The sequence below is a fragment of the Trichosurus vulpecula genome, chromosome 6 (genome assembly GCF_011100635.1).
Source record: "Trichosurus vulpecula isolate mTriVul1 chromosome 6, mTriVul1.pri, whole genome shotgun sequence".
Classification (NCBI taxonomy): Eukaryota; Metazoa; Chordata; class Mammalia; order Diprotodontia; family Phalangeridae; genus Trichosurus; species Trichosurus vulpecula.
This window is the reverse complement of record NC_050578.1, coordinates 279,233,070-279,255,550: the sequence shown is the minus strand read 5'-3', so window position 1 is coordinate 279,255,550 and position 22,481 is coordinate 279,233,070. Positions and strand designations below refer to the sequence as shown.

Below are 22,481 nucleotides of genomic sequence, written 5' to 3'. Positions count from 1 at the left end.
TTCACTGGGAGGTTGGAAGAAAAGCCTCTGCTCAGTTTAGCCACCCTGTAGTAATGGGCACTACCGCCATGACCCGTACAATATGAGGCTCATACGGTCGGAAGTGAGTCCAATGCCCCTGTTTTATAGAGGGGAAGCTGAGTCCCAGGCAAGTTACATGCCTTGTCCAAGGCCATACAGGTAGTGAGCCTCAGAGGTCCTCTGCCTCCATGGTGGCGGGGGGGGGGGGGGGGGGGGGGGGGACGTGCGGGGTTGAGGTACCTGATGGGCTCTGAAGGCCCTGCCTCCCACTGGCATGGGCCCTTTTATCTAGAAGGTTCTCCTTGTTTGGGGAAATGCTACAGAAGGCAATAGGATGTGAAAAGAGCCCCTTCCCCTCTTTTCATCAGCCTCGTGTCCTAAAGGCAAAGCATTCCTGAGGATGCAGGAGGGAAACCCCACCCCTCCCTGGAGAAGCAAAGATTGAGTCACCATTGGGTATTTATCTGATATGGGAAAAAAATAGGCATTGAGGACATGAGCAGGAAGAACATATGAGAAGAGGTTCTCATAGGCCTTCCCAAGGGATCCAGGGCCCCAGAAAGAATTTACTGATGGATAACTCGCTAATCCAACATCCCACATTCAACTGGTCATCAGAAAATCTGCCTGATCTCTGGGGGCCGCTGAATCGGAGCCCCACTACCAAAGGCTTTTCTCTGCCTTCTACTAGAGACAGAGAGGCTGCCTTCAATAATTCATTCATTTCGGGTGCTTACTGAGTGCCTGCTCTGTGTCAGACGCCATGATGGGTGCTAGGAATACACAGACCTGGAAAAACCGGAGCCTACCCCGGCCCTCAAGTAGTTGACATATTTCTGCTCAGGGTGAGGGTTAGGGTGGAAGACAGACTACACACAAAGTATTTTGGGGGAGGAGAAGTGGACAGGACTAGTACCTGGGAGAATGAGGGTAGGTATAGGGTAGGACGTGGTACTGGAAGTGAGCCTCAGAAGAAGCCAAACACTAAAAGATGTTTCCGGCCGGAGGGACAACACCAGTCATGGCACCTCTAAATCTCAATCCAGGGAGTTCAAAACTTGTGGCCAAAATTGAAATAAAAGATCCCTGGGTGACCAGGGCAGTGGTAAGCTTAGCCTCAGTCCAGCACTGCCTTTTAAACAAAATGATCTGCCCAGTGGTCCAACCAGGCGGCACAGTGGGTCAAGGGTGGGACTTCGGGTCACAAAGACCTGAGTTTGAATCCTACCTCAGATACTCTGGGCAAGGCAGCTAACCTCACAGCCTCAGTTTCCTCATCCGTGAAAGACAGAAAGTAAGAGCCCCTAAATCTCACACCCCCACCCAGGGTGTTATCAGGGGCAATGGAACAGCAGGTGCCAAGCGCTCTGCCAACCTGAGAGTTCTATGGAAGGAAGGTGCTGGGGGGATCGTTAAAAGATCAGTGCCAGCACACGCAGGCCCTCTGCCAGGACCCCCAGCACGACACAGAGGCCACTCTTCCTGTGGCCAGGGGGTGCCAGCTGCCCACTCACTGTGGTCTCTGAGCACCGGGCTCGTCTCTACAACCATTGCTATGTTCTTCATGGCTTTGTTGTCCTTTGTTGGACTGTAGGGACCTGCCCAGCTTCGACAGCCCAAGAATCATAGAATCACACAACTGGAAAGTGATGGGCAGCCCCAAGGCAGCTGGTCCAACTCTTCTAAAACATACCTGACACGGGCCTTCCAGCACCAGCACTTGGGGCAACCCATTTCACCTTGAAATTGTTCTATCTTCCTTCCTTCCTTTCTCTTTCATCTTTCTTTCCTTCTTTCTTTCTTTCTTTCTTTCTTTCTTTCTTTCTTTCTTTCTTTCTTTCTTTCTTTCTTTCTTTCTTTCCTTCTTTCTTTCTTCCTTCCTTCCTTCCTTCCTTCCTTCCTTCCTTCCTTCCTTCCTTCCTTTTTTTCCTCTTTGTTATGACAGATGGCTCACTTGGGAGGTGTGGAGGAGGGATACATTTAGAAATGACAGTGATATCAAAACAAAAGGTATGCATAATTTTAAAAACAAACCACTTTTGGATGCTGTCGGTAGGTGTGGTCATCATTTTGCACTTCAATTTTCACTGTCCTGGACCATCAATGTAGATGCCAAGTGTACCGGACACCAGGGGGCGCCATCATACTAGAAGTGTAGATACCTCCTCACCAGGACTCTAAGGGAATCTGAATCCATTCTTCCTTGTGATGCTGTATCTGTGGGAGAGGGACTACTCAGTTTTTAGGGGAGATGTTTGATTGCTACTTTTTTTACTATTCCATTTTAATACATGTGTTTGCTTTGGGCTAATTGTGTCCTCTGGTTAACTATGGAAAGTTGAAGACATCAGTGGGGGCTTATGAACTATAGTTGGGAGTTCCAACCCACAGAGTACCTTGAATTTGGGAAGTTATCCCCCAAGAGACCCAACCTCCTAATATGGTTTGAAGAGAGTGCAGCTAAAAGGGACACTCCACTGCAAAACACCGTGTCATGGGACAATTGGTCACCTCCCGTTGCTATGTCCATAATGAGCATAAGGAAAAACCAAAAACAAAACATGAAGATAATTGTAGCTTATGCTCTTAACTTCTGTTGTTCCAGGTGAGGAAAGGGAGAGATTCTACAAAGACCTTCACAGGTCCTTCCAAATGGAATCATCATAGACCTTGATGCCAGGTGAGACTTCAGTACAAAGTGGAGTACAAATGGAGAATGGAGGAGGGAGGAGGAAAGTTGGATGGTTTGACCTAGGATCAAAAAACAATGGAGATTAATGCTTTTGGACTACATCAAAGTTTATACTTATATATCACGAATACTTTCTTCCAGAAGAGAGTCAGATGTTGGCCATTAGACCTGCATGCCAAACATCCAGCACTGAGGGACCATCACAGGACCTACAGGGGCCAGGGCATTTGATTTTCCCTGTACCCATGCATGTGTCTTGGACCACATGTAGTTCTGGGAGAGCTTAGATCTAAAGAGAGGAATTAGGCTCCCCCGTCTCACATTCATTGACCCCTGAGTCCACCGTCCTGGAGGAAACTTGTGTATGGCTCACAAATCTAGGGGTTCCCCAAAAGTGGGAGTAAAACAGAATTGAATGTATAGTATTGCTTAGGTATGGGACAGATAATTTATTCCTACATGCAAAAGGAATGCTAAACCCAGAACACTCACAGAGAACGTTAAGTTGAAAGACCTAAAGACAGAATTCACTAACTAAACACATGACCACTATTACAATCCTCTGGGAATATGACTCTTAGATTTCATTTGAATATACAGGAGTCTGTGGGGTGGCTGATTAGGCAGCTTACACTCCACTCTGCTCCAAATTGTGAATATCTTACTCAGCTGCTTCCACCACCAACTACCCCTCTCAGGGGATCAAGGACCCCTCTGGTCTCTCAAACTCACAAGGTCACCTGCTGCCTTGGATCCACCCACCATGAGGATGATGCTCAGTCTCCTACACAGGAAAGGAAGCAACATCAAAAAAGCTGCTCAGCTCAACTGGCTGAATCCACAGTCCATTTGAGACTAGTGGTGGCATTCAGGATGAAGGGACGCTCATGCTTCTGCCCTCTGTGTAGGAGAGGCAGAACCAAGAGGGAGAAGCCAGAAGCCCCTCGGCTTCTCCCCTCCCCTCCCCTCTCCTCCCCTCAGGTTATTCTAAAATGCCAAGTCTTTTCAGCACTGAACTACCACCTGGCCAGGCGCAGTCAAGTGATGGGTCCCATGTTCTTGGAATCCCTGCAAGTTTCCAGGGAAGCTCTAAGTACCTGATTTATTGGATGGCCCCCACAGACCAATCCACCCTCACATTTTTAAATAAAACAAAGACATTGACTATCTAATTTCAATTGAACAAACGTTTATTAATGGCTACTATACGCCAAGCACTGAGTTAGAAGATGGGAAGGATAAAAAGACAAAATAAAAACAGTCCCCATTCCCCCAAGCTTAACCTCTACTGTCCTATATTTTAACAGGAAGCAAATAAATGGTTGTTGAAGTGATTTCCCAAACACTTACATGTACAGACCAACTTAAAGCAAATAGCAATAACCACAAGGATAAAGGTGAGCTACGGTGTGCAATTAAAGTAGATTCAACATAATGTTGTAAGGCATTAGTTCGGGGGGTGAGTATGGGGAGGGGATAGGTAAAGTCAGTGGCTGGAGCCTGGGCCTAGAGTCAAGAACACCTGAGTTCAGATCTGAGCCTTGTCACATACTAGCTGTATTACCTTGGGGAAGTCACTTAACCTCTGCTTGCCTCAGCTTCCTCAACTGTAAAGCCAAAGCCTACCTCAGGGTTGTTGTGAGGATTGAATGAGATAATATTTGTAAAAGAGTCTACTTAGTACAGTGTCTGGCTCATAGAAGACACTATATATGAATGCTAGCTATTATTATTATTAATTACAAAAGAAATCAACACACATGGTTGCCATTTTCAATGGAAGCTTAGCTGGTATCAAACAATCACCACTACCAGGAGGTGATCCGGGATTGCTGGCCTGTGGCATTTCTAGGCTCTTTTTACCTCCTTGTAGTGGTGATTGTTTGATAAGTGAAGAAATACGACAGCTAAGGACATCAGCAGTTTGGAACATAAACTCATTGGGAAAATCTAATGGAGGAATATGGTAGTAGATCAAGAACAATACAGTCTCATTAAAAAAAGTGAGAAGCACTGAGGGGAAAAATGTATTGCATGGAACCTGGTGAGTCTCAACTAACCCAGATCATCCCAAGGACAACTAAGGAGGAACCCATATGAACAACCAAGGGGGTGAAAAAATGGAAAAGATCTGTCAACACGTTTATAGCCAACTATTCTCTCGATCCATGACAGAGGAGCCACCACATTTGGGCTCTAATACAACAATCCCCAATGTTCTGCATATAGAAATACAAACAGCATTCAAGAAAACAAAACCAGAAAGATCTAGATCGGAGCAAGTGTCCACGGGGGAGGTCTGTTCTGGAAGTGACACAGTTCTCAAGATGTATGAAAAGAAGAGATAACAAGGGATGGGGAAATTGATCAGTAACTACCAGTAAACATAATTGGGTGGACATCAATAACTGCTGCCTCACGTGCCTACTTCCTTATCTCCTCAGATCTTTATAAGAATAAACTGCACACACACACGCATGCACACGTGCACACATATGCACGCATGTGCACACACATACACACATGAGCACACACATACACACACGAGCACACACATGTGCACATGCACGCACACGCGCGTATACACTTACACACACGTGCACACGTACACACACACATGCACACTGAGACTCACAAATGATATTCTACAGCAGACCACATCTCAACAGTTTTGCAAAGGACTGGAAGGAGCAGAGAATACAAAGTCCTGTTTTTTTATTGCTGGTTCACTACTAAAATCACTTGTTCTGGAAGAGGAAAATACCTTAAAAGTTTTCTTCCAACAAGGTATTTCCCACACATTTGTCAAAATTATATAAGATTCCTTGAAATATGTAGCAAAAGATAACTCTGATGGGCCTCTGATTCTTTTCTTAAATTTTGTTTATTTTAAATTTTATTTATTTGGTTTATTTTTTTTTAATTTCCCCTCTGTTAATATCAAAGAGACATGGAATGAGGAGAGGTATATTCCCCAAAGTGTTTGCCAAGGTCATGGAGAGTGTCCAGCAGAGAGTCCAATTGGAAAAGGGAGTCCAGATAAATGGGGAGGTCTGGAAAATGTTTCTGATCGAGGATGACGTTGAGGTGATTGCATCCTAGAATACCACAGAGTCTGCTAAATTCGCACCTACTTAAAAGAGTTTGGACCGACAATCTCCACAGGAAAAAACCCCACGGATAAAGAATTCCATTCCATTCTATCCCATCCCAAATCTCATTCTATTCTATTCATTCTATCCTGTTCTAGTCAACAAACATTCGAGTTTGGTGAGCACATACTAGGGCAAGGCACTGTACACTGGGGTGCGGATATCAAAACAAAAATTCATGGACCCTGACTTCAAGGAACTTCTGGGCTGATACAACACATACATAGATGAGTAAACTTTCAGGAGGGGCAAAACCCTAAAAAATGGAAGAATCCAGGAAAGCTTCATGAAAGGGGCAGCCTGTGAGCAGAGCCTATAAGGTGAGACAGGGGCTGCCTCCCCTTCATCAGGCACAGCCTGTTCCAATCACCCATGCGACCTTTCTTATGGTTATTTTTCATGTTTTATCATATTAGGTTTTCAGTTGCCATTTGTCCTTTTAAATTTGGCTTTGAAAGCATTGCTGCTACTTTAAGCTAAGGTTTCTTTACATCTGCCATCTAAAATGTATCCTGGAGAAACATACCTCTGATTGGATCAGAAGGGAAAACAGGATTCCCATAAAGGAAATTACTTAACAACATTTCATTAATTGAAGCTTTGTTACTAACAAGAAACCCCAGGCTGATATTCCACCATGAGCCCAAATAAGCCATTTTGGAATTTTTCATCCCAAAGATCATCTCCATGAGCAGGAAAGACCCTTAACATGGCAGCCTGTTTGTGTTCATTAGTCACTTAGGGTTTAAAGTCATATTCGACTTGCCATCAGAAGTCAGGCAGGACAGAGGCTCTCTGCGCTCACCGAAGGAACAAGCCCACAGCAGATGCTTTCTAAGGAAGCCATGGAGAAAGCCAGCCACCCATTGCCAAGCTCAGAAAGGCTAAGCACGTGACGCTATGAGCAGTCACCTAAGGGAAGGCATTCCCGTGGGAGACAGTGTGGTTCAGTGATCAGACTTGCATTCAAATCTTGGCTTTGCTAGCTACTAGGTGGCCCCTGCATGAGCTTGGGCAAGCCTTCTCACTTCTCTAGGCCTCAGTTTCTCTCTCTGTAAAATGATAGAGGGGGACAGACCTTAGAACAGAGATCATCACCTTCTCACTACAAGGTACAGGGTCAGGCACCCAGCTAAGGTGGAAACTTTTCAGAATATCCACAAGGCAGATTTCAGAACTTTGCCCTGGCACTGGCCCCCTCCTTCTGAAGGGCAGCCTTTGCCTGGGTCCCGCTCACTTTCCTATGTGGCCATAAGCCCTTTTCTGCCATTTCTAGACAGCTTGGAAAGGACACCAGACCAGGAAAAGAGAGCTAGATGATCACCCCTTATGATCTGGGACTGGTTGAGCCACCAAAGCCGATGAGTAGACATCAATAACTTACCGATGAACTGTGGGGAAGTTTCTAGTTGAGTACTCGAGGCTCACTGGGGAGGTTCTGTCCTTGGATAAAAGCACAAAGGTCAAGTTTACCCAATTTACAGATGACACACTGGAGAGAGACGGAGAGTGTTTGGATGGCATCAAAAGGTCTCCATGGTCCCTCCTTCCCACCTAGAATAGCACCTCCAGAATCCATGTGCCCACCCCAGGGGGGCAGAGGATGGGGCCTGGGAGGTGAGAACCCACTCAATCTGGGAGCTCTTACTCTGGGGTCTAAGATGTCTGGGTTGGCCAAGAAATAACACAAGCTCACCTAACCCACCATATCTAGCTGACCCTGAGGTGTCCTTTGCACCATCCTTTACATTCCTTCTATCTGTTCACTCAGGTCACCCTTCCTTCTGCCCTGGCACCCCATGGGTACCACACATTGATAAGCTGGAGAGCATCTGGTGGAGCATGACTAGGATGTTCAAGTCAATAAGCATTTATTTTTTAAAATTTATTTTTAGTCTTCAACATTGACTTTTATAAGATTTTGAGATCCAAATTTCCCCCCTCCATCCTCTTCCCAAGACAGCCTGCAATCTGATATAGGCTATACATGTACAATCATATTAAACATATTCCCACATTAGTCATGTTGCGAAAGAAAAGTCAAAACAAAAGGGAAAAACCATGAGAAAAAGGAAAAAAAAAGAAAATAGTACTCTTTGATCTGCATTCAGACCCCACAGTTCTTTCTCTGGATGTGGACAGCATTTTCCCATCATGAGTCTTCTGGAATTGTCTTGGATCATGGTACTGCTGAGAAGAGCTAAGTCTATCAAAGTTGGCCATCGCCCAATGTTGCTGTTACTGTGTATAATGTTTTCCTGGTTCTGCTCACTTCACCCAGCATCAGTTCATCTAAGTCTTTCCAGGTTTTTCTGAAATCCGCCTTCTCATCATTTCTTATAGAACAGTAATATTCCATCACATTCATATACCACAGCTTGTTCAGCCATTCCCCAATTGATGGGCATCCCTCAAGAACCATTTATTAAGCACCTACTATGCACCAGGCATTATGCTAAGCACTGGGGAATCACAAAGAGGCAAAAGTCCCTGCCCTCAGCAAAAAGTACATACAAACTTCTACAAACAGGACTAATTGGAGCTAATCCCAGAGGGCAGGCACTAAGATTAAAGACAATGGAGGGATTTATAGGATCAGTGAGAGGAATTGAGAATGGTTAACCTGGAGAGAAGACTCAAGGGGGAAAATGTGTTTTCTGCTGAAGAAGGGATGGATGAATTTAGCTCCAGAAGGCAGAACCTGGAGCGTCGAGGGTCAGATGCGCAGAGGGAAAGGCAGCCACTGGAAAGTCTCTCTCCCCAGCGGAGCTGCCTTCAGAGTGCAATGGGCTGCCTCCAGACAAAAGAAGTGGGCATTCCCAGGAGCTGTGCCTCATCCAGTGCCTTTCTAGAGTCCTGCCAGATTCCTGCAGAGCTCATCCTTCTGGGAGCTGCCACTGACAGCAGTGCCCATCTGTGCCTCCACTGAGGACCTTTTAAAAACCAAAGCTGCCAGGGGGAGAGCAATTAAATTTAATCGGGCCGCCATTGATTTAAAGCCACAGGGGGTTTGGGGAGGGGAGGTATGCAACGGTTCAGAAGCTTCTGTCAAACTTAAAGACCGAGGCTCACTGGTGGGTTCCAGGTATTTTCCCCAAAGATTTTCCATGGTGACACTTCTGCCTGCCTGGTTATTAATGCCAGTCATTGACTACTGTGTTAATTTTGCTTCTGCTCATTGAAATGCTTCAGGGTCCTGAGTGGCTCCCTCCCCCTTGTCTGATGGCAGCATTTAACTTCTTTGCCTTTGATTCTGGAAACCCAATTTTATGCCTTTGGGAAGTGCCTAGAATCAGAAATGGGCACAACCTGGGTGAGGCCCAAGTGACTAGGACTACTTTAATCTGGCCCATCTGGTGACAGGCGCTCACTCAGCTAGACAGCCATTCTGGAAGGCAGACTTCCTCTCCTGGCTGTCCTCCTCCATTCATAACATTTCAGAGCCACCTTTGAGATTGCTTATGAAGGTCTAAACTGCTCATACCCTTTAATCCACTGATACAATTACATCTATATCTCCAAAGAGACCAAAGAAAGAGGACCTCTATGTACAAAAATGCTGATAGCAGCTCTTTTGGGGGTGGAGAAGAATAGAAACTAGAGGGGTGTTTATTGGAGCACGGCTGGTCATTGTTCTATAAAAAATGATCAATAGATCAGAGAAACCTGGGAAAACCTGCACAAACAGATTCTGAGTAGAGTGAACAGAACCAGAAGAGTTTGTAACTTATACAAAAACGACATTAGGAGGACTGGTTGTTGTCCCTCATGCTTGGAGGAACAACATGACATCGCTGTGTTAAGGCCAAGGTACAGTGTGTCTGACTGTGTTTGATCAGACCAACATGAGCTCCGAGGGCTCTACCACCACAGTGTGTATAAATGTTTGGAGTGGAGAAGATTCTAAATTTGTGCATCTCAGGTTTCTGTTGAGCTACTGTAATGCTGCTTTGCCCACAGAGCACAGCGCCTTCTTTGATTTAGGCTTGCCATGCTGGGCAGTCCTGTGCCCGTGCCATTATCAGGAAAAGCAACCTTGAAAGACTTGAGAACTCTGCTCAATGCAATAGCCAATCATCATTCTGGAGGACTGAGGCATGAAGCCTGATGCTCGCCTCTTTGCAGAGAAGGGAAGTAGAACAAGACGAACCTTTTCTGGCACAGCTAATGTGGGAATTGGCTTTGCTTGACTGCATATATGTTACAAGGGCTTTGCTTTTCCCTTTTTCCAATGGGAGTGGGAAAGGGAAGTAGACAACAGAAAGGTGACCAGAAAGAAGCCCAGACCAGCAAGACAGTTTGGAAAACTATAGGAAAAATGTATTCTATAATTGAGAAGAAGAGCCATTTCATCCACAAGCTTGGCTTTTTAAATCCTCTGGTACAAAATATATGGAAATTTCCCAGACCTTCAGAATAGCAATAAAAGATACCAACAAAAGAAAAGAAGGGCTGTGTGGCTAGAAGTGATCATACCTTCCTGAGTCCTGCTAAATCTTGTCTCTGCTGACTGCATGACCCTAGGCAAGTCACTGGACCACTCTGACCTCAGTTTCTGCATTGTTAATGAAAGGATTGGACTAGATAACCTTTGAGGTCCCTGCCAGCTTGAAATCTATGAGAATACACTTATACTTACCTATCTCACAAGGCAGTTTGGGGAAATACCCATTGTGAATCTTAATAATGTTAGCCTTCAAGAGTGCATGAGTAAATGATGCTGTAAGAATGATAACTGTGTTATCACTATTCACTTAGGATCCAGCAGCTCCCTTTGGACAAAGGAGAGCTAGAGATCTATCCAGGGGTAGAGGGGCACAAGCTTAGACCCCCACCTGATGTGCAGGTAAGAGTTCAGTTATTTATGTCTTCCCTAGCTTCCCTTCTCATGGTGCAGGGGGCAAGCTAGGAGTCAGAAGACCTGGCTTTTGGTCCTGGTTTTGCTACTGCATCTATGTCATCTTGGATGCCTCTGGCCTCAGTTTCCCAATCTGTAAAATGAAGGGTTTGAAATAGTTGGTTTCAAAGGTCCCTTACGACACCATCATTCTAGGAGCCAAATATCCTAAATCCCTTCTCCTCCTCCTCTGACCTGTTTCTTCATCAGAGAAGTTGGCTTCAGTGAGCTGTAATGTCCCTTCATTCATTCGATAAGCACCTACTATGTGCTTGATACCGTGCTGGAAATTCAAAGAAAAAAAAAACAAATCCCTACCCTCAAGAAGCTTATATTATATTGGAGAAAATAATATGTAACTGAAAAGAAAATATAAAGATTTTGTTGTTCAGTCATGTCCAATTCTTTGTGACCCCATTTGGGGTTTTCTTAGCAAAGATACCAGAGCGGTTGGCCGTTTCTTTCTCCAGTTCATTTTACAGGTGAGGAAACTGAGGCAAACAAAGTTAAATGATTTGCCCAGGGTCACACAGCTAGCGTTCAAGGCCAGACTTGAACTCTGCAAGATGATTCTTCCTGACTCCAGCCCAGTGCTTTAGCCACTGAGCCACCTAGATGTGTCTCCAAAGGAGACACATACAATTAATTTTCAGAGGAGGGTATTAGCATCATGGGAGCATCGTGAAACACCCCTCAGGAGGGGGTGTTTGAGCTGAGCTTTGAGGAAGCTGAAGACTATGAGGGAAAGCATTCCAGGCATGGGAAACAGACTGGAGATGGAACTCTGCCTTTTCTAGGTCTGACCTTCCGTGTCCATAATTTCTCCTCCTTGTGACGAGGTTCTGTTAGAAATCAGTGTCCTTGCTAGCAGGTAGTTACCCCCATTTTCAAGGGAGGCAAATAGCCCAGGAGCAAACAGGTTTTTAAAAATCTTTTAACCAATAGATTTTTTAAAAATCTTCCCTGACAGGAGTCAAGAAGGGTTTGAAGCTCTGTGGTCCAGTGTTTGGAGAGGCTGAGCAGTCTGCCTCTCTGGGGGTAAATCGAGGGATTATAGGCAGAGGCTGGATGACCACTTTTTTTGGGGGGGGGGTGACCCAGGGGATCCTTGGCCAAATGCATGTTGAGCTAGATGTCCCTGCAATCTTGCCCAGCTAGGAGAGTCTGGGCTTCTAGAGGCTACAGAAAGAGGATGAATTTTCAGGATCCTGGCTACTCGCTGGGGGCCGAAGAGCCCCAGCCTGGGTGTGACGCGCCATCTAGTGGCTACCATTGTTCCAGAGGATTGGGCTGAAATGAGGGTTTGGAGAGAGGAAAAGGAGCGAGTATTCTCTCCTCAGATACCCAAGAAGGCTACAGTTTATAGCCCACTGTGAGCCCCAGGAAAGGGAAGAATGGAGAGAGGGAGGAAGATAAAACCCAGGAAGCTTTTTAGGAGGAAAGGGGTCTGGGAGGGCAACCTGCTAAGCGTTTTGGAATGGGAAGGGATGACCCCAGCTTCCCTGAGGTCAACTTTTCATTCACCTCCTAGAGGGGGGTGGGTCAAAGTTCAGCTTGTGCCTGAGGTAGGGGAGGGGGATAGTGGAGGTGGAGAAGGTCCTGGTATTAATAACGGCTATCCTGTTAGTGCCAACCCAGTAAGTGCTAAATTTCCTCACCTTTCTAAGGTTCCTAAATATGATTGCTCACAAGGTCTTCACAGCACAGGTAAACTGATCCCATTTTGCAGAGGGAAAATTGAGGCTCAGAGATATTTGTGACTTGTCCAAGGTGACACCTACTAGTAAGTGCTGAGTTTCTAAGCCAGGACTGTCCAGGCTGGCCTTGACATTCCTTCTTTTTCCCTGCCTTTCTCCCCTTTTGTGGGGGTACTGCTCCCTCTCCTCAGCTTAGCTGGGTCCCTGGGGAAACTCTAAAAGCCAGTTGCCAGGGGAAGCCCAAGACTCTGAGAAGCTGGAGGCCAGAATGTCAGTGACAGGAGGCCCTTTGGGGAACTTCACTGTACAGATGGGTGGATAGCCACTCGGTGGGCGTATGGCCCAGGGGATCCTTGGCCAGATGCCCAGAAAGAAAGGCCCCTGCTCATTCCTCCCAGACCTAGCTCTTTGGGGTTGGTGGTAGATCAGCCAGGGGACTTGGGCCTGGCCGGCTTTCCTTTGTGGTGGTCCACCAGAGGGTCAGTGGAGGAAAGACGCTGCCTGAGTTAGGAGGACTGGGGAAAGGGGTAGCAGGGGAGGAGGGGCCAAGGAGAGGGCAGCCCCCCTTCTCTCTCCGGATTTCAGCTCCCCAGCTTGAGGGGGACAGACTGGCAGCCTGCCTCCTCTCCATGTCTTTGCACCCACCCTTCCCCTCACTGTAGGTACACTATGCTTGTTACCCAGACCTGGGCCTCCAGGGTCCAGCCAGCCAGCCTTCCTTCTTTCTCTCCTTTTCTCACCCTCTCTCTCTTGTCCTCTCCCTCCCTCCTGGCCTCTTTCCCCTTTTGTCCTCTCCCTCTCCTTCCCCTCTCCTTTCTCCCTCCTTTCTTCCTTCCCTCCTTATTTCTTTTCTTCCTTTTCTCCTTCCCTTAGCTATTCTTTCACTTCCTTTTTATCTCCTTTCCTCCTTTTCTCTCTTTCTCTCTCCCTACCTCCCCTTCCCTCTCTTCCGTAGCTCTCCCTCCTTCCTTCCTAGCCTCCCCGCCCCCCCCCCCCCCCCCGCTCCTCCCCTCCCCAATCCTAGGGCCGTCTGAGGGCGGAGCCCAAAGGATTGGGGTGGGGGGGGAGGAAGGAAGGACCGTACCCGCGCGTGTTGGGGTGCGGTGGGGGCGGGACGTGTGTGTTTGTGTGTGTGTGTGTGTGTGAATTCGCCCGTGGGTTTGGGTGTGGACTGACCCCCTGAGATTTGACCTGGGTATGAAATACTCTTAACTATTTGCAGAAACCTCATCAAAGGGCAGATAAGGAGCCCTATAAAAGGCGTGGGCACCTGCAGGCAATGCGTCCTCTTCTTCCACCCCATCCCAGTGCCTTGGCTCCCTAGTGCTTCGTCAGTCCATCGGGAAGTGGCTGGCCGCGTGACTGTGTGTGCCTTCGTGCCCACCACCCTGTGTGTGAGAGCGGACGCTTGGAGAGAGGCAGCTCTAGGACAGATCAACGGCCGGCTGCGCCATGGCCCTGCTGCTGACCCCTCTGCTGACCCTATCCGCGCTCTGTCTGGCCCTGACGGTGCGTGCCCGGCCTCTGGCGGACCCCGGCCCGCACGTCTACTACGGCTGGGGGGAGCCCATTCGCCTGCGGCACCTCTACACCGCCAACCGGCCTGGGCTGGCCAGCTTCTTCTTCCTGAGGATCCACCGCGACGGCCGCGTGGACGGCAGCCGGAGTCAGAGCGAGCTAAGTAAGTTGGTGAGGAGGTAGAAGGAACCTGAGAGTATGGTGTGCGTGTGTGTGTGTGTGTGCTTGTAAATCTATCTATGTACACGCAAGAGTGTTTCCCAATTTGGAACTACAGATCCTCCCTCCCTCCCTCCCTCCCCGACGAAAGTCCCCCGGGGTGCCTCTGTCCCCCGGCGCTGCTCCAGTCTCGCTCCAGGCTCACTCCAGCAGACTGGAGGGCTTTTTGCCTCGGCTTTTCTGGCCGGAGGTCTGGACAGGCAGCACCTACCAACGGCCAGAGTCAGGATGTTCCCCCAGTCCAGCTGGGAGAGGGTAACCCTGCCTTCTGGCCCATTGAGCCAGAAGTCACAGAAGGCGCGGAGTCACTCCCCGCCACCACTCCTTCAAATACTGGCATCCTTGGGAGGCCAGAGTTGAAGTTGCTCGGAGGTGCAACGCAGGGGCTGCAGTCACGCAGGGGCCCGATGTTCGGGCGCCCCGTCGGGGCACTACTCCCCTCCTCACCTGCCTTCTTTTTGCTCAGGTTTGCTGGAGATCAAGGCGGTGGCTCTTCGGACCGTGGCGATCAAGGGTGTCCACAGCTCTCGGTACCTGTGTATGGGAGACTCCGGGAAGCTCCAGGGATCGGTAAATCAACTTCCCAGCCCGACCCTCGAGGGCTTGAGGAACTGGCTCCCGGGGGCTGGGGCTATTCGTTCACGTCTGCCGATTTTCCGAGGTTAAAAAAGTATCATTGCTTGTTTACCTCTGTGTGACCCTGGGCTCCCAATTACTTAACCATTCTGAGCCTCAGTTTCCTCCGCTGCAAAATGGTGCCAATAATACCTACCCCGAGACTCTAATGGGATTAGGGACGTCAAGTTCTTATCAAGCGTCAGAACTCAGCTGGAGGAGGAATGTGGCTTCTTTGTGTTAAGAAGCCGGAGCCAGGCACTTTGGAGATTCTGAGGGGCTCGGGAGCCCCGGGGTCCCAGACTGCAGCCTGGTGGGCTGGCGGCTCCAGCTCCAACGCTAGTTGGGGGAGGGGGTTGCTAGTCGCTAGCTAGCAGAAAGTGAAAGATGTCAGACGCTACTTCCCAGGGTACTGAGGAAGGAAGGAGTGGAGATCTGAGAAACAGTAGCTGTTACTTTGGCTGACCCTCCTAACCAGCCAAGGGCTGAGCTCCAGCTCCAAGTCCAGGGCAGAAAAATCGAGGAAGGACCTAGAGCCCAGCGAGATTCGCTTCGTGCAGGCGGTTTGACATTTGCACCAGGAAGCTAAGTGATTGTCTTCACAGCAAGCAATCAGAAACGAGCTCTTAAAAATAATGATAAAAGGTGTGATTTTATTTTCTGGGCAAGCCGCAGAGAGCCCTCAAAGGGCTCTCCTAGTGCTTCAATCTGCTTGAAAATTGGTTAAGAGTTTCCTCTAAGCATACGTGGGAAACTCCACTGGAGAACCTTGGGAGGTGATGCTGGAACCCCATTTTGGGGCATTTTTTAATAAGAGCAGAAGTAGAAGAGGGTCAGATACCTGTGAGCCTCTCCCTAGCTCGGTGGTTTTCAAGTCACTCTCCCTTTCTGGGCCTCTGCTTCTTTCTCCATAAAACGGAGGCGATGATAGCATCTACCTCTCAGCACTGAGCTTGTTGGTGGAACCCGAGGGATAGAGGAAGCCTGAGTGCTGGAGCTGTCCATTGGCCCAAGAGCCTTTATTAAGAGTCTCACTCTGCCCCAGGCACTGTGCTGAGAGCCGAGGGGACCCTGAGAAATCCAGGGGTTTCGGTTTCCTCTTGGGTGAAATGGGGGGTGGGTGGAATGGCACCTTCTTTAGTGAGTTGCTTTGAGTCCCCAGTGAGATCACAGAATTAAATGCTTCCAAACTTCAAAGCAGCGGCCTAAATGTTAGCTATTATCCTGTAAAGCACTTCCCCATCTTTACTGTGGTAAGGGAGGGTTAATTATATCACTCTTGTTCTATATTCACCCAATCCCCCTATTTTGAATCCTGCCTCTTGCAAATTGTCAGAATAGTTTTTCAAAGATTTCGTCATCTCTTCTATCCCAAGAAGCCTGGCCTTCCAGAGGTTGGCCCCCAGTCCCACCAAGCTGGTCTCTTCATCTTAGAATAATAAACACTCCAGGCCTGTCAGCCAGCCATCCCACTGCTCCCCTATTACTGTTCAGCTCGGGCCTAGTGGGAGAGCTTGCCCCCACTGAAAAGGAGCTAGGCCCATGGAAAATCAGAGCTCACTGCTTTCCTAATTAGCTGCCAACAAAGGCAGGAGTTCAAAGGGACCCACTATAAAACCCCCTCTCTTTCTGGGGTCATCGATGGCTGCTGGCTGTGGGAGGTCTGAGAAGGGTGGTCCAAGGAGGGCTGGTCAGGGGCCCTTGTACCCTCCGGCCCTGCTGTGAATGCCCACCCCCAACCCTTGTGTTTCCAAAGACCTGGGAATAGCCCGGATCCATTGCCTGCTAGGATGATGCGGGGAGAACCCAGCTTTGATTTGCTTCTACCCAGGATGCTTCATGACCCCAACTCAGGCCTTTTGATGTTGGTCCCCAGCTTGTTTTGTGGCTGTGAACCATTGATGTTGGATCCCTTTGTGACCTTTATTAGTTAAATACTTGAAGGGGAGGGGAGGACTGGAAGACAGTGAAGAATGGAGGAGGGGGCCTGGGGAGAAATTTGTCACCTGGGGGTGGGGGGCCCTAAAGGCATTGTGACTGTTTTTCCTGTTGGGGCACTTACTTAAAGTGGCAGCTCCAATGGACCTCCTGGTCTTTCTGGTCATCTATGCCCCAACCATTCTTCAGCTGATCCTTTTCCCACTCTCTGCCTAGTGTGAAAGAAGACTCAAAGAGGGCAGACATCTGTCTTAATGGATCTGGAGGGGCATTTGATAAGAGGGATTAACCTTCCTCTGTTTGGCTTCCAAGGCAGGGCTAGGAGCCTGGAGAGGGGGAGCAGGGGGCCAAGAGGGGCTTGAGGCTCGATGGAAGGAAGGGCTTCCTACCAAGCCCAGGGCCACAGAGGGACCCAGGCTGCCTGGTGGCCTTCAAGCCAAGGCTGGCCCATTCTTGCCTGGGGGATAGGATTCCTGACCAGATATGAGCTGGACTCAGCTCTTCTGAGACACCCCTTCCATCTGAGATGCTGAGGTTCTGCAGCTGCCAGTTGGGCTGAGCAAGAAACTCCCTTTCCTGGAGAACGTGAAGGGCACAATGGGGCCAGCTGGCTATTCCCTCTACATACCATTCCACATCCTAACATTTCCAGTTGAAACCACTGATTTTAAAACCATTAAATGTTGTTCAACTCTCTTACATTACTTGAAGTGAATGGGGTTTATTTTGAGAAATAAATTTCCTGCTAATCTTCCAGCCAGTTAGGTTTTTGAAAAATGCTAGATGTGGGAAGAAAAATCTGACTGAAAAGTCCCCTCCCAAGTCCCCAATCACTTGGAATCCTGAGCCAGATGCTGACAGATGGAACAAGGGCTGGTGAGCCCTCCTAAGGTGCCTCCCTTCCAACTCTGCCATCCTTTGGCTCTGGATTGGAGTGAACAGCTCAAAGGGGGCCCATGGGGAATTGAGACACTGGGGTGGTCATTGGAGCTCTTGAGAAAAAGAATGGGCCACCCAGGGAGGTCTCAGATTTCCCAATAAGCAGAAACTTGTCAGGGATGGGATGGTGGCATGGAGAACTCAGCTGCCTCCAGTCCCCTCCAACTCAGCTTTAGGGATTGGGTGAGTTTGAGGCTCTCCTTTTCTGTCTGTTTTTCCATTTTAGAAATGATTGCCTAAAGGATGGCATAACCAGCAACTCCACTTCATCACTGTGTGCATTTCACCAAGAGCTGTCAAGTGTCTCCTGAACGGTTTATTATAGGTTGAAAGAGTTCATGGGGAGCCATCACCTGAAGTTCACTGACCCCTGAGCGGGAGTCAGCGAGAGCCCGGGGCACTGGTGGCCCCTGAGCTCTGAACAACAGGTTGTTCATCTCAGCACCTTGGTTATAAACATTGGGGGGGGGGGCAACTCTCTCTCTCTCTCTCTCTCTCTCTCTCTCTCTCTCTCTCTCTCTCTCTCTCGGAGAAGGGAAGTGTTTGGACTCTTGGGCAGGATCATAAGGACTGGGGGTTTTCCTCTGAGACTACCAGATCCTTCTGGATAACCCTAGACTAATTGACTTACTGGAAATGTGAATGAACTACAGGCATCAGACATCTGTCTCTGAAAATGAATCCTTGATGTGGACTACAATCATAGTGTTTGAAAGCCTAATGAGATTAGAAATAGAAGTCTTGAATTCAAATCCTGGCTGGCTCTTTCCCTTGCTGGCTGGATAAACGTGGACAAATCTCTTTCTCCCTTTGGTCGTGTGTGCACGTGTTCAGCATCTTCAGCATTTAGTAAGTGCTTAATGCATGCTTATTAGCTGAAATGACGGTCTGGACTTACAGGAAGATAAAATTGCCTTCGGCTCTGCCTTTGGGGGATTCTTATCTTCTTTCTCGGAATCTCTCAGCTGGAAGGCGCCTCAGAGCCCTCCTCATCTCATTCACCTGGACCTGGATGAGAATGCTCCCAGTGAGAGGCCCAGCATGCAGACATCACCCTCAGCTTGGAGACCCCCAGGGGAGAGGAGGGAAGCCAAACCCCTTGAGGGAGGCGAGCTTTTCCTTACCTAGGCTAAGCTGGAGCTCTGGTTGCTTGTACCCACCATCCCTTGTCCTGAGCTCTCTCTTCTGGGACCAAGCACAGTCAATCAAGCACCTTCAGATAATCAAAGGCGACCCGCAGGCCACCCCGAGTCAGACAGGCACACATTCCACTGTTCTCTTCTTGAGGCCCTAGTCCTAGTTTCAAGGAAGGGAGGAAGGAAAGGAAAGATGGATGGGTGGACTTAATACTCTCCAGGCACTGTGCTAAGCACTTTACAGATGGCATCTCAGGTCATTCTCACAGCAACCCTGGGAGGGAGGTGCCGTCATGGCCCCCACTCTACACTCTACAGAGACAGACAGTGGTTAAGTGACTTGTCCAGAGCTACACGACCAGTAAGCGTCTGAGGCAGGATTTGAACTCCGGCCTTTTCGACTTCTAGTCCTACACCTAGTAGAGGACACACTCCCATACCCTCCACCTAGTAAGGGGCAGAAGTAAGATTTGAACCCAGATCCCCCAACACTGACAAATCTGTATGACCCTGGAGAAACTCCTTCCCCTCTCTGGACTCAGTTTCCTCATTTGTTCAATGGGGATAACTGGACCTGAAGTACCTACCTTGAATGTAACCCATAGGGAGTCTTCGATCTTGCTGGTGACGATGGTTCTCACCACCTTTGCCTCCTCGGCCTTTTCTGCTGTCACCCAGCATAAAGAATGGGGTTCTCATGGGTTTCTATCTCTGCCTAGGTGAGATTCTCTGCGGACGACTGCACCTTCGAGGAACAGATTCGCCCCGACGGCTATAACGTGTACCAGTCCCAGAAGTACGGCCTCCCCGTCTCCCTCTGCAGCGACAGGCAGAGGCAGCTGTTCCAAGGCAAGACCTTCTTGCCTCTCTCTCATTTCTTGCCCATGATCAGTTCCATTCCTCTGGAGGCTGAGGAGTCTGGGGGCCGAAGAGATGCCTTTGACCCCGAGATGTTTTCCTCGCCACTAGAAACTGACAGCATGGACCCCTTTGGCCTTGCCTTCAAACTCTCACCTATAAAGAGCCCCAGCTTCCAGAAATAAGTGAGGTGCCTTCCAGGATTTGAGAGCCAAGCCCAGCCTCCCTTTCTCTCATCCTCATGGAGCAGATGGGCTGTGGGGGAGCTGGGGTTACCTCAGTGCTGTCTCAAAAGATGAAGATGTTCCTGGAGAGAGTGGCAGTTATAATTTTGTGAATACATAAAACGTCTCGAGGTGGTACATGTGTAAGACATCCCCGGAGAGTGACAGTTATAATTTTGTAAATACATAAAGTGTCTCGAGGTGATACATGTGTAAGACATCCCCGGAGAGTGACAGTTATAATTTTGTAAATACATGAAGCATCTCCTACATGTGTAAGATACTGAGCATCTGCCAAACCCCCTGGCCAAGGGATCTCTCATTTGGGCAGGGTCACTTTCCATGGGGTGCATGAGAGACCCCTTTCTGCTATGAAGTAGTGATTATGAGAGCTGAAGGGGTGGACTTGACAAACCTCAGGTCCATTTTGGAATGAAGCCAAGGCCTAGAACCAGGTTCCTTCAGCTGGGGGAGGGGAGTGACCCAGGACTGGTCCTGATGGGGCTGCTGTGGACTGGAAGAGGCCCCATCCCCACCTCTTCAGGTCCTCTTCCTCTTTTTCCTCATCTTCCTCCTCCCCAGACCAGGACCAGGGTGAATGACCTCTCTCTTCAGCCTACTAAGCATCAGATTTCCCTGGGAGATAAGGCTGTTAACCCCTCCCTGCCCCCTACTAACTCTGTCTTTCAACCTGGCTTACTTCACTTGATAGGAAGACATGAAATGACCTTGTCACCCCCAGCTTGATGGCCGCCTGTCTTTTCAATGTAAACACAGCTTGAAACAGAAAGAGATAGGAGCCACCCCTGGGCAGCTCATTGATCCGAGTCATCTGGGGGACTCATCTGGGGGACTCTCAGACACATCTCTAGAGGGCTTGAGATAGATTCCCCCAGAGGTCTCTCCCTTCCCATGGCAGTGGGCTCTGGGCTCCCTTCATGCAGGTTGGCTGCTTCCCCTCCTCTGCTTCCTCCTCCTTCTCCTCTTCTTTCTCTTCCCACGCTGCTCTTCCTCCTTCTCCTCCTTCTCTTCCTCCTTTTCTTCCTCCTTTTCCTCCTCATCTTCCTCTTCTTCCTCTTCCTCTTCTTCCTCCTTCTCTTCTTCCTTTTCCTCCTCCTTTTCTTTCTCCTCCTCCTCTTCTTCTTCTTCCTCTTCTTCCTTATCTTCCTCCTCCTCTTCTTCCTCTTCCTTCTCCTCTCTTCTCAGTGGTAGAGGGGGAACAGGAGCTGTGAACAATCCAAGGCCAGCTTGTGGATGCCTTCCCTGGGTACCCCACCCACTCCCTAGAGCAGACTCCCACTTCTTGTAATCGGGTCCTCACAGGAAATCTTGCCCCCTCCTCTGCCCAGCACTTAGCTGCCCCATGTGCTATTTATAAGTAATTTATTGTCCCAGGCTCAGCCCTTGACTCTCTGACTTTATTTATGCCCTGTCATATTTATGCGCCAATTGGAGCTTTGTTTTCTACATTAAAGTGGCATTGGTTTATATCAAAGCCTGTCTTATTTCTGAAGAAGTTCATTTGGAATGGAAGACAGAATGTGTACAAACAGAGGGCTGAGAGGTGTGGACTCCTCCCAGAGGCCTCCAAGTAGAGGCTCTAGGCCCAGTCCACGGACAAGCATGTATTAAGTACTTACTGTTTGCTATGTGCCAGGCCCTTTGTGGAGAGGGGGTGTAGGTGAAGGGATAAGGTCCTTGTTCTGGCAATAATCCAACTGATCACCTCTGGGGTCCCCCCAGCTCCCAGGCTCATGTCCCTGTGGCAAGGGTTTATTGGAAATTCTTCTCTCTGGGGACGCTGTTGGACAAAGAAAAGGGAGTGAGTGGGTGCTGGACAGGGAGAGCAGAGGGCCCAAGCTCTTTGTGCTCCAGTTAGGCGCATGAGTCCAGACCCCAAAGCCCCTCTCCTCTGTGCACCTGGTTCATAAATCCCTGAACACAGAGATTCCTGGGCTTCATTTGCAGAGGTGAAGCAAAGGAAGCCTCAGAATTCTGGATGTCTGGGATGGGTCGGGTCAGGAGCTCTGAGGTCCCAGCCGGCTCTCACTGACCTAAGCCTCTCTCAGTTTCCTCATCTGTAAAATGGAGCCGTAGTCCGTGTTGCCTGTCTCCTAGGGCTGTGGTGAGCATCAAGGGTCTGGCGGAGGATGTGGAAGCCCTCTGAGGGATGAAAAATGCTTAAATATGGAAAAGCTTTGGTCAAATGGGAGCATGTATGTGGGGAGGGGGATAAAGAGGGATCTGCCAGTCCTTGAAGCTCAGAAAATAGGCCTCAGGTTCCACCCAAGTTCACATCTGACCAGATAGAAACATCCTGGTTGAATAGTCAGATCTCAGGCTTCAGGCGTGTCCCACCAATGTGACAGCAGCAGCGGACGCTTGGAAGAAACAGTTTAATCTAGGGAATTGTGGGAAAGGCTCACAGGACCAGATTTAGTGCTGGAAGCCACCTGAGAGGCCAGCTATTCCAACCGCTCCTTTCATAGATGAGGACAAGAAAGGCAGGTGATGTGCCAAGAGACACCCATAGGGTGAGATGATCACAACTAACACTTCCAGCATTATGAGGCTT

The 22,481-nt window shown here is 48.8% G+C and overlaps 1 protein-coding gene across 2 annotated transcripts in view; it reads left to right on the top strand.

Annotated features, from left to right (window-relative positions):
* FGF19 (fibroblast growth factor 19) overlaps nt 1-21,398 on the top strand; it is a 28,906-nt gene extending 7,508 nt beyond the window's left edge. The window contains exons 2-7 of one of the 2 annotated variants that reach the window (XM_036762485.1): nt 2,627-2,701; nt 4,021-4,110; nt 10,624-10,711; nt 13,682-14,140; nt 14,663-14,766; nt 19,544-20,129. In XM_036762485.1, coding sequence (XP_036618380.1) covers nt 13,912-14,140; nt 14,663-14,766; nt 19,544-19,867 — 657 coding nt within the window. In that variant the 5' untranslated portion in view covers nt 2,627-2,701; nt 4,021-4,110; nt 10,624-10,711; nt 13,682-13,911 and the 3' untranslated portion in view covers nt 19,868-20,129. Of the gene's footprint in view, nt 1-2,626; nt 2,702-4,020; nt 4,111-10,623; nt 10,712-13,681; nt 14,141-14,662; nt 14,767-19,543 lie in introns of both variants that reach the window. The other variant, XM_036762486.1, reaches the window with a different exon arrangement.
* Nucleotides 21,399-22,481: the final 1,083 nt, after the last annotated feature.